The sequence below is a fragment of the Oncorhynchus clarkii genome, chromosome 28, assembly GCF_045791955.1.
Source record: "Oncorhynchus clarkii lewisi isolate Uvic-CL-2024 chromosome 28, UVic_Ocla_1.0, whole genome shotgun sequence".
In the NCBI taxonomy this organism is placed as follows: Eukaryota; Metazoa; Chordata; class Actinopteri; order Salmoniformes; family Salmonidae; genus Oncorhynchus; species Oncorhynchus clarkii.
In genome coordinates this window covers 23,846,712-23,858,605 of record NC_092174.1, presented here as the reverse complement: position 1 = coordinate 23,858,605, position 11,894 = coordinate 23,846,712, and the positions used below count along the sequence as shown (strand labels likewise).

General features: G+C 43.2%; 1 protein-coding gene across 1 annotated transcript; it reads right to left on the bottom strand.

Moving 5' to 3' along the window:
* Positions 1–3,859: 3,859 nt before the first annotated feature.
* On the bottom strand, positions 3,860–10,612 carry LOC139387093 (exocyst complex component 3). The gene is made up of 13 exons (XM_071133092.1): positions 10,476–10,612; positions 9,773–9,937; positions 9,399–9,618; positions 8,583–9,264; positions 6,958–7,075; positions 6,629–6,754; positions 6,286–6,386; positions 6,033–6,143; positions 5,805–5,946; positions 5,576–5,698; positions 5,271–5,432; positions 4,717–4,838; positions 3,860–4,538 (listed from the first exon to the last, which is right to left on the bottom strand). The coding sequence occupies exons 2-13, from the start codon at positions 9,914–9,916 to the stop codon at positions 4,334–4,336; spliced, it is 2,256 nt and encodes a 751-aa protein (XP_070989193.1). The 5' UTR covers positions 9,917–9,937; positions 10,476–10,612; the 3' UTR covers positions 3,860–4,333.
* Between the last annotated feature and the right edge of the window lie 1,282 nt (positions 10,613–11,894).

Sequence of the window (11,894 nt, the reverse complement as noted above, 5' to 3'; positions counted from 1 at the left end):
GGAGGGGGATGAATGAGCCAATTGTAAACTGGGGATTATTAGGTGACCGTGATGGTTTGAGGGTCAGATTGGGAATTTAGCCAGGACACTGGGGTTAACACCCCTACTCTTACGATAAGTGCCATGGGATCTTTAATGACCTCAGAGAGTCAGGACACCCGTTTAACGTCCCATCCGAAAGACGACACCCTACACAGGGCAATGTCCCCAATCACTGCTATGGGGCATTGGGATATTTATTTTTTTTAGACCAGAGGAAAGAGTGCCTCCTACTGGCCCTCAAACACCACTTCCAGCAGCATCTGGTCTCCCATCCAGGGACATCAGCAAACCGCTCCCCCACACGATGCCATACACATGGTCTGCGGTTGAGGCTGGTTGCCAAATTCTCTAAAATGGCGTTGGAGGCGGCTTAAGGTAGAGAAATGAACATTACATTTTCTGACAACCGCTCTAGTGGACACTTCTGCAGTCAGCATGCCAATTGCATGTGCCCTCAACTTGATACATCTGTAGCATTGTGACAAAACGGCACATTTTAGAGTGGTCTTTTGTCCCCAGCTCAAGGTGTACCTGTGTAATGATCATGCTGTTTAATCAGCTTTTTGATATGTCACACCTAACATGATCCAAGTGAATGGTTTATCTTGGTAATGGACAAATGCTCACTAACAGGAATGTAAAAAAAAATTGTGCACAAAATCTTGAGAAATACACTTTTTGTGTGTATGGAGCATTTCAGGGATCTTCTATTTCAGCTCAGGAAACATGGGACCAACACTTTACATGTATTAATAATTTTGTTCAGTGTATATCGTGTTGGCAAAATAAATTCTTCAGTGTTTTTATCCTTTGATTTTGAATATCTAAGGTCTTTTCAGTGTTATCTCCATTGAACAATGCTTTTGACTATTTACTATTGTATTAACGTTTTTCACTTGTCCCGGGTCAAATCAATTCTGTACTGTACAGTCACCAGCCAGAAGGTGGCAGTGTATGTTAAGTGTAGATATCAATGTTGTACTTGATGAGAACAGTATTTATAGTAGGAGCAGTAAGGTTTTTTTTTTTTTTTTTGATATTGAGTCCAGGTTGAAAATAATACTGATCAGAAAGAGGGGTTTCTGTATTTCAACATTGCATAGAACTATGTCAAATCGTCAATGTCGAGGAAGAAATCTTATTTCATCAGCATAGTAAAATGTGTAAGTCAGAGACATCTAGATATAACTAAGGCTATTACTTATTTCACTACATTGACAACAATTCAATGTAACAAGCAGAAAACAGAATCGTCCTGCCAACCATTTGAAAATGTATTCTGTATACCAAATGCATTGAGCATGCTTCCTCTCTCACTTAAATTAATCTGTTGTAGCCTATTTAGATCATGACTGAAGCCAGTGAAACCCTGTTGACCAGACAGTCTGTTAGCATTAGGAGATTTTCTTGGAATAGTCAAGTCAAAGCAAGGTTTTAGTAGCCAGCCATTGGCACTGTGTGTAAAGAAGAGTGGTGGATCAGTTGAGTGACTGATGACTCTGTGATAGAGCTGCCAGTGGCGCGTTCAGCAGGATGGAACATTCAGATAGAAATAGGCTATGTAGATCAAACATGCCTCTGACATGTAGAATAAAGAATCACATCAGCTATATTCATGGCCTTTCTATCTGCAACGTTCGGCCCAGTAGTCTCATTTGAACTGGAAACCAGACCATGCAGGGCTGCAGCTGACTGGAGCACGCAAGCCTGTGCTCTTGCATGGCACACGCATCATCAACCCGAAACCCTGGATGACATACACAAACTACTGTTTGTTTGGGTGTATGTCATCCAGGGTTTCGGGTTGATGATGCGTGTGCCATGCAAGAGCACAGGCTTGCGTGCTCCAGTCAGCTGCAGCCCTGCATGGTCTTGTTTCCAGTCACAGCATGGCAAACGCAGCCCTGTCATTGGACCACACTGAAGCATATGGAGAAAACGGAAAGACATGTTTAGTATCCCCATCATACCTGATCCCGTATCAACTGTAAACTTCATGTTAAATTTGGGACAACCTCATTTTAATTCTAATGGAAGTATACAAATGACACTAAAATCTCAATATCACAAAGCTACCCGTTTCAAAACTAACACCAATCACAGCTAGGGGTGGGTGTTTCTAAGCTCACAGAGAGCCAATGGGACAGAGCCCATAATTATGAATGGTCACGCAACATTCTGATGGGATTACGCAGGCCTCCTAATTGTCCCTAGAATTTCTAAGCAAACAGCTGAAGGCAGGGCTTTCTCCTATAGAGCTCCATTTTTATGGAATGGTCTGCCTACCCATGTGGGAGACGCAAACTCGGTCTCAACCTTTAAGTCTTTACTGAAGACTCATCTCTTCAGTGGGTCATATGATTGAGTGTAGTTTGGCCCAGGAGTGTGAAGGTGAACGGAAAGGCTCTGGAGCAGCCTTTGCTGTCTCTGCCTGGCCGGTTCCCCTCTTTCCACTGGGATTCTCTGCCTCTAACCCTATTACAGGGGCTGAGTCACTGGCTCACTGGTGCTATTTCATGCCGTCCCTAGGAGGGGTGTGTCACTTGAGTGGGTTGAGTCACTGATGTGATCTTCCTGTCTGGGTTGGTGCCCCCCCTTGGGTTGTGCCGTGGCGGAGATCTTTGTGGGCTATACTCGGATGGTAAATTGGTGGTTGAAGATATCGCTCTAGTGGTGTGGGGGCTGTGCTTTGGCAAAGTGGGTGAGGTTATATCCTTCCTGTTTGGCCCTGTCCGGGGGTGTCCTTGGACGGGGCCACAGTGTCTCCTGACCCCTCCTGTCTCAGCCTCCAGTATTTATGCTGCAGTAGTTTGTGTCGGGGGGCTAGGGTCAGTTTGTTATATCTGGAGTACTTCTCCTGTCTTATCCGGTGTCCTGTGTGAATTTAAGTATGCTCTCTCTAATTCTCTTTCTCTCAGAGGACCTGAGTCCTAGGACCATGCCTCAGGACTACCTGGCATGATGACTCCTTGCTGTCCCCAGTCCACCTGGCCGTGCTGCTACTCCAGTTTCAACTGTTCTGCCTGTGGTTATTATTATTTGACCATGCTGGTCATTTATTAACATTTGAACATCTTGGCCATGTTCTGTTATAATCTCCACCCGGCACAGCCAGAGGAGGACTGGGCCATCCCTCATAGCCTGGTTCCTCTAGGTTTCTTCCTAGATTTGGCCTTTCTAGGGAGTTTTTCCTAGCCACCGTGCTTCTACACCTGCATTGTTTGGGGTTTTAGCCTGGGTTTCTGTACAGCACTTTGAGATATCAGCTGATGTATGAAGGGCTATATAAATAAATTTGATTGATTGATTACTAACACCACTGAAAAACTGGCCCCACCCCTCCCCTGCAGCTGTCACTGTGGTTCCCCCCTCTCCTTCCACTAGGCTTTGCTACCCTACCCAGTGTGATGTGTCCCCTCTGGCTGTTTGTGCCTTTCCCCTTCCGCTGCTCGGTTAGTCACAACAGATAGCGTGCAGCCTGATTAAACATTTAGAGATATTACACAGGCAGGGAAAGAGGAGAGTACCCATACCTCTTAAATCAAGAGGCAGCATGCTGCAACAGTCACACGCGGAGAGGGAGCAAGATTAATGAAGGAGATCTCAATCGTATTGTTGTGAGGAAGGATGCAGTAGGGCAGGCAGACAGGTGCTTCTGCAAAGTAATGTCTTAACTGAAGCTTTTTCACAGCAGGCCTCAAATGAGCTCAGCCAACCAATTCAGGGTTTCCATGTGTGAGTGCACTGTACAGTAGTTTGGCATGTTTCAGCATGTTAACACCTCTCCCTGACAGAAGAGTAAATTAGGAAAACAGACTGACAGGGGAAAGGATTTATTTAATAGATGTTCTAACAGACATTCAGCATCACGGACTGACAAAGTTTCTTACTGGAACAATTTCTGTTCATTGTACATGGAGGGGTGGGTGGTGAGTCCCATTTCAGTAACAAAATCGCTTGTTAGTGTTCGACGGTTGTTTCATCAAGTATCATATCCTTACAGATCCTTAAGGACTACAGTCCAAGCCTTTCATTGGATGTCAGTGGAATCGGATTCACAAGTGCAAAAAGTGACAAATCTGGATTCGGTGATTTTCTGCAGTCTCTTTTCTTCGTGCCCTGTGAGCCAGGGTCGTAATCTCTAGGCACCAAACAAAAAACAACTGAAACAGGGAGGGACTATCCGAACTTGTCCAACAAGGAATGCTTGTTTTCGTTTTCTGTTGCAAAACATTTTGCTACGTTGTGCATGAATGAATACGACCCAGGTGTATCTCTCCAGACTGGTTATTTATTTCAGCAGTTTGTTGGCAGTGGCGGCCATAGAGGAGGACATGGAGGTCATGGTCACGGTGGGGACGGTGATGTCCTTGAAGATGGGCTGGGTGATCCCTGCGTAGGTAGGCTTATTCTGGTTCAGTGTCTCCATGATCATCTGCTTCATATCTCGGCTGGCATCCCCTCTCATCGCCAGTAAGGCCACGATGTGCTCCTCCCTATGGGCCAACAGAGGACAGACACAATCAGACACCTATGATAGCAATGGCTATCATAAACAATCTATAGTAGTAACAAAACATTGTATATATCTGGAGTAAATTCTACTGCCAAAATGGTTCTATCGAAAACCATGATACCCATCTAGCCTGTGTGTTCAGTGAGGTATGATCTGACCTGATGTCAGGGTATTTGGACACCAGCGTGGAGACCTCCAGGTAGAGCAGGGTGGGGTCTGTGAGTTTGAACACCTCGGCTATAGCAGCGATGGCATCACACAGCCGGTCAGTCTCCTCACCCTGGAAGAAGACAGAGACAATAACTTAAAGCATTACAAACACACACTATAAATACTAATTACTGTAACAGAGGATGAAATGATCAGATAAGTAGTCTTCATTACATCAAATGACTGAAGGAATGAAACGTACAGTAAATCAAGAGTCAGGGAATTTAGAACTAATTCAGTGTTTCCCAAACCTGGTCCTACAGTTTCTTTGTAGCCCTTGACAAACACACCTCATTCAGCTCAATGAGTACTTGATGATTATTTGACTAGTTGAATCAGGTGTGCTTGTCCAGGGTTACAAAACACACGTGTACTGTTGGGGTAATGGAGGACCAGGGTTATAATTGACTAAAAAAAGGTATCAAGATGCCAGTGGTTTCTAATCCAGATTTCTTTAGGGGGAAAAAATCTTCCAGTATCAAGTTGAAATAAAACCACTCACAGCAGTGAGTTTCCTGAAGAGGAACTTGAACTGCTCAGCCTCCTTAATCATCCTGTCTGCTCCCTCCCTCCTCTCATCTGCGTTCTTGAAGGTGATCCGTTTCTGCATCACAGCCTTGATATACTCCACCACCACCCTGCGATGGGCCTCGCTGGTCATCTCCTAAACATATCACACAACACACTCAGTCACATACACAGGATGTACATGCCAAACTGCTCTCGGTATGGATTTCTCCATATCAATCAATTGGCCAAGCCTTTAATTTGATATGATGATATCAATTGATTGATTTCGCCATGTACCGTATTGAAAGGCTTCTTGATCTTGGCGAAATCGTTGAAGTAATCTTCGACTGTCACACAGATCGTGTCCACTGCATGGGTCCCAGTCAACCACTTCCTGGTCAGCAACTCATTGAGATGATGCTGTAGAAATCAAAACCATGGAATGTTACCACAGAATCTACATTCAACATAACCGGATTCATGGCAAACATTCTGACAGTCTATAAATATTAGACTAAGTTCTGACCTCCAAATCTAGGAAGACTTCATCCAATAGAAACTGGCAGCCGTCTTTGGCCACGTCGTTCAGGGTCTTCTCTATGGCAGCGTCATTCTGGGTGGGCTCCGTAGATTTAAAGTATTTCTTCTTTAGACTGTTAATAGACTCCCTAGGGGCAGAGGTATGGTTAGGTACACATTAGCCACATTAGGTTAGAGACTGAAATATTTACAGAGAAATGTCAACGGGACTCACTTGAATGTATGACAGTTGTTTATAATGGCGATCATGTATTGGACGTAGCACTGAGGGAGCTGCCGGTCTCTCAAGTGGTCCTCCTTGTAGGCAATCGCCTCTTCCCTGTACCTGAACAGAAATACAAAACAATTGTAGATGTCAAATACAGTATATCAGGGATGGAATGCTTTGTAACGCACCTTTACTGCCATCAATGTAAACAACTAAACACTACACAATTACTAACACAACATTATGAAACCCTTGTTACCTGACGAGAAATGAATTCATCTGTTTTAAACAGAGCTTCAGGACCTGCTCTTTGAATGTCTCATTGATCTGGGCTGCCACTTGGAGATTCTGCTCAAACATCTGATGAGGACAGAAGAACAAACATGTCAGATGATGACACCCCCCCCTCCTCTTCCAATAGACTTAAAGTACACACTAGTGACTCACTGTAGTATTTATTCAGCCAATTCTAAGATCCCAATTTTGTTATATACACATTGTCTGGTATAGTAACCTTACTATAGTAGCAACTAGTCCACTTAATCTCTAACCCACGACTGGACTCAGGGTGATGTCCCAGAGAGGTGGATACTGTGTTATACCTGGAAGACGATGGCAGGGAGGGTGGTCTGGTAGTACCCGTCTTGATCCGCCTCTGGTTCTGTCTCTTTAAACCAGTCCTTCTTGTCTGTCTCCAGAGCCTTGCGCAGCCAGCCAGTGATGTTGGACTGTTGAAGGGTGAGAGAGGGTCAGCCAGAGCCCTATTAACTTTGTCTTTAACAATTCATGAAACATTTCATTAAAGGCGGATTCCCTTGTAAAGACTTCGAATGGCAAGTCCAGGTTTACAAACGCGGAGACTGGGTTGTATATCTGACAAGAGCTGTCATAGAGTATGTCACTGTAATCATAGTGTGTTGTCTGGACTTACAGTGAAGGTCTGCAGGTATTTGCTGAGCAGCTCATCCACCACCTCTTGAGGCAGCAGAGGATCCATCAGGTTGATGTCATACTCTGTCAGCAGCTCTGGGTGACCCATCATCTCCTCACTGGAACAAACACAGTGGGGTGTGGGAATATTGAAAGAGAACCCTGACTGTACTATACTGTTTGTGGAAATTCATATGTTGCATGTCTTTTAATGTAACAGACCGACAGACAGCTACAGACAGAACACCATGGCATGCTCGTGCACATACGGCAGGGTTCCCTAACTGGCAGCTGGCGGTTTTATTTGCCCCCCCAAGTTTGAGCAAAACAATGTGGAATTTTTATTGTCTGACATTTTAAGACTGTAAAAACACCAAGAAATCAGCTCCAAGTGATTTTAATTGAAGACATCTGTTCCCGAGTATTCGCACGCATAATAGAGACGTGATTGTATACAAATGTAAGCAAAGTTTGAAATGACTATGTTTAAATCAAACATTATATATGTTTGGGCTTCTTGCAGACAAATTGCAGTCTACAAATGTCTTGTAATTATGTTCTGTCCCCCCGACCATCCAGAAAAATATAAAAATTGGCCCGTGGCTGAATCTAGTTGACAATCCCTGACATACGGCAATGCCTGAATATAAATGATATACACAGATACCCAGAAATATAGGCTACTCACAAGCAGTCACACAAACACACGTACTCAGAAACACACACAAATTCACAGAAAATCAGAGTGAATATCTATAATTAAACAGCATCAGTCAATCGGTGGTTGTGGTTTCCATGGTAGCCTAATGCTCAGCAGGCTGATGCTCAAGTCATAATTGGATATAAGGCTAGTTCTTTGTGTTTTGAATGTGCATACATTACATCCCCAAGCTGTTCATTAATCTTTCTCTGTTCAATTCTGTTGTTGCATGCGATGTGCATTCATTGGATTATCCACACCAGTTTTGCTTAAATCACATGCCATGCCCTACCTCTTGTGCCTGGGGACTTTAGCTTTAAATATTGAGTTAATTACTCTTTGCAGCACTTACAAGTCCTTCCCATATAAGGAGAGTACAACAGTATTTCCGTGACTATGTTCCCTCTATATCATTATAATGATTTTGACAGAGTGTGAAATAAGTTTCCTCTCTACACACACACGAGATAAGTTACCTCTCCACAGACACGAGGAGAGAGGTTAAAATGGTGCAGGCCAACATTTTTATAATGGGAATACCTCCTCCTCTCTCTCCTTAGTGTTCAACTCTTCACATTGTAAATTCAAACAAGATATTCCTACAATGGAATGAACGGTATAACTATGACAACAAGATCTATAAAGATATTCAGCAGCCTAAACTGGTTGCAGCAGCACAGAGCTAATGTACTACAACTCCTGCATATTGCACTCAGCTATGATTGGACTGGTGCCCAGTTATCACTGATGCGACAGCAGTCAGAGATGGAAGATCAGAGCATCACCTGTATTCAAAAAGCGTGCTGATCTAGGATCAGGCTCCCCCTGTCCATATAATCTTATTCACTATTATCTAAAAGGCTAAACTGATCCTGTATCAGCACTCCTACTTTGAAACTCAGTGAATACGGGCCAAGACAGGATACCTTTTGTATGTGTTGAGGACCCAGGTGAGGAGGGACACAATTTCATTGGCCTCCAGGTCTTCTGCAGCCAGCTCCTGCACCCGCATGGACACGGCGTTGTGGTAGAGCTTAAAGAATCTGTCAAAGGTGTTGTAGTGTGGTGGGAAGCACTGCACCATCAGGTTCTTCACCACAATCAGGTCGTCCAGTACGTACTTCCTGGTGATCTCTAGCAGCCTCACCATCCACATCTTGTCTGCCTCACGCGTCACCGACTGGCTGCCCTCGATGCGTGTGGTGACTGTGCCTTCCAGCACTTCAAACATCTTCTCTTTCCAGCTCTTGGGCCGGCCCGGGGGGATAAAGCCGGTCTGCTTCTTGCGGTCCAGCATGCGCCGGTCGATCTTCTCCTCACGCTCAATGATGCGCACCACTGAGACCAGCATGGTGGGGTCGCGGCGCACCGTGCCCATGGCGCGCTGCAGCACCATCCACAGCTGCTTGGCCAGATCGTCAGATAGGCCCTGCACCTCGCCAAAGTAGTTGCGGATCAGGTTCATGTCGTGAGTGTTTTTGCTGTCCATTCGGTACTGCTCGTACATGAGGTCGTCCCGCGAACACTCCAGATCCATGAGTTTACGGTGGGCCTCTAGCAGCTCGGCCTGCTCAATCAGAACCTGGGTGTCTGCGACTATCTCAGGCACTGCACAGGAAGGTGATGATATACATTAATAATATATTGTAACAATAGTCAGTAATTACACAAATGCACAGCGACACAACAATAATAGTTTCTAATTAAGTGGTATCTCTGAGGTATGTAGTTGTGTAGCGTACCTGAGAAGATATTCTTTAAGTTCTCGACGGCTGAGGCAAGCTGACTGTGTTGGACCACGGCGTCTTTTACATCTTTGAGGTTTTCAATAGTGTTGATACTCTGCCTCCAGTCCTTACTAACATCTGCCAGGGAGTTCTGGATGTCCTTTACATCCCCAAGGGCATTGTGGAGCTGACTGAGACCTGTGCGGACCCCATCCAACTGGGACTGGATGGCAGCCTGGGGAGAGTGATACAGACCATGTAAGGTGCTTCAGGCCAGAGCCATGTACTTACAATAAATATACAGCTCTCATTCAGACAATAGTTAGGGCTTTATGAATAATAGGGCTGTACAGAATGTATTATGTCTTCTTAGAGTCATAATTTTCTACCTTCAGTCGGGCTTCTACTGAAGCTTTCTTGCGGGCCTCTCGCCGGCGATACTGCTCCACTTTGTCCAACTGGTCTGAGCGCTGCAGCATCCCTGCCACTCTCTGCACGGCCGTAGCAACCGCCTCCCTGTTCGTCTCCTCCATGACAACGACGGCAAGTTGTGTCTATCAAAGATCAAGATGTTCACGAAACTGAATTTTACAAGTTGTGATTACGACCAAAATGCTGAAACGCCCTGTTGATAGGTCGACGACGTTATTAATCCGTTGGTACTAACGGTGTGTGGAGAGGGTGCTCATTGCATAGCAGGGTAACGTTAGCTAGACCAACAGTTAGCTAGCCTGCTTGCTAACGCTAGCAGCCTTGGCTAATGCTACTTAATATTGCTATAAAATGTCAGCAAAACGTTAGCTAGCTACTACAAGCTGGAAGCGAAGACAACTGTCTCATAAAATGTATTTTACTGGAGTACAGTAACTATTGACTACCTAGCAAGCAGCGGCCCATTTGCAATCATGGTAGGGTTGCCATCTAGCAGCCAAACTAGCTAACGTTAGCAAGACAACTAAGTTAGCTTGCTAACTAACGATACCGAGGTCGACGAGAGGAAGGACACACACGGGCCATTAGATAAACACAACGCTATCCCGTGTACAAAACACGGGATAAACATTTGTACACGAGATAAACACAATATCTTACCAACTCCAATAATCGGTTTGAATAAGTAAGAAGTCGTTCGATTAATATGATATTAATTCCAACACCATCAACTGCTTTTCCTGGTTGACAGGTCCCGAGCGCCGCCCAGCTGACTGCAGCGCCCTCGAGAGGATCCTCTGTGTGCAATTTTTGGCAGACTACGCAATTTCTCAATACTTCATTTTATAATCCCTTTGCTTTTTATACAAGTCAGTAGCTACTATGTGTAAGCGCATAAAATTGTTTTTATTTCCCCAACTGTACTAAGCACTAAATGCAGACACATTCTCATAATAAATAGCATTGCTTTCTATACCGGCATCCAGCATCAATTAAATTCAATAGGCATCTAACCTACAATTGTATTTTTTTTGGCACAATGAAATTATAAAACAGATGATACTATTTCGTTTATTTTAACAATGATAAGAGTATTATCCGTTTTATGATATTATTGTGCTAAATAGTGTAATATTCTATGTTAGATGCCTATTGAATTTAATTGATATCTGAAACTTGTATGACTGTAATCCTTCCTGAAAAATGTAGCATACAGTGCAACAAGCAGGCTGTTGTATCGATTCATTGTTACACTGTATTACTACAAATCTTTTATTGTTTCACTCATGTCGGGTTGGACTGGCCATCTGGGCAAATGGCAGAAATACCAGTAATAAAAAATACACAAATAAAAAGTGTTACCAAAAGTTGTTTAGAAACAAGTCTGCAATTAAAGTATTACAATTTGTAGAATAGCTTTGAAAGAAAGAAATTCATTTACAGATTTTTATTTTAAAAACAGCATAATAGAATGCTGTAGAAATGTTGCAGCTATGCAGCTATGGAATATGTAAGGGAATATGTCATAATTTCACATACTGTATTTTTTTCAATCTTTTCAAAATATAATAAAACATTGGCTTCATAAAACAGAACTACAGTTCCTAACATTTCTTTTGAATGTACTACAATTTTACAAAAATGTACAAATATAACAATGGACCACGAACATAAATTAAAGTATTGCTGTGCAATACATTTGGACATTATTATGTTCAGATACCGCCTTAGACATTAATGTGTGTAAATAGCTGTTAAGTGACGCTTTGTTAAATCTCAATTTATAACACTGTCTTTAAAACAAAAATGACAAACTCACTGTTAAAATAATACATTAATTCAACCTATCAAAGAATAATTCATTTAATTCACTTTTAACAAGCAACACCTGTTAATTGAAATGCAATCCAGGTGACTACCTCATGAAGCTGGTTGAGATAATGCCAAGAGTGTGCAAAGCTGTCATCAAGGTAAAGGTGGCTACTTTGAAGAATATAAAATCTAAAATCTATTTTGATTTGTTTAACACTTTTTTGGTTACTACATGATTCCATATGTGTTCTTTCATAGTTTTGATGT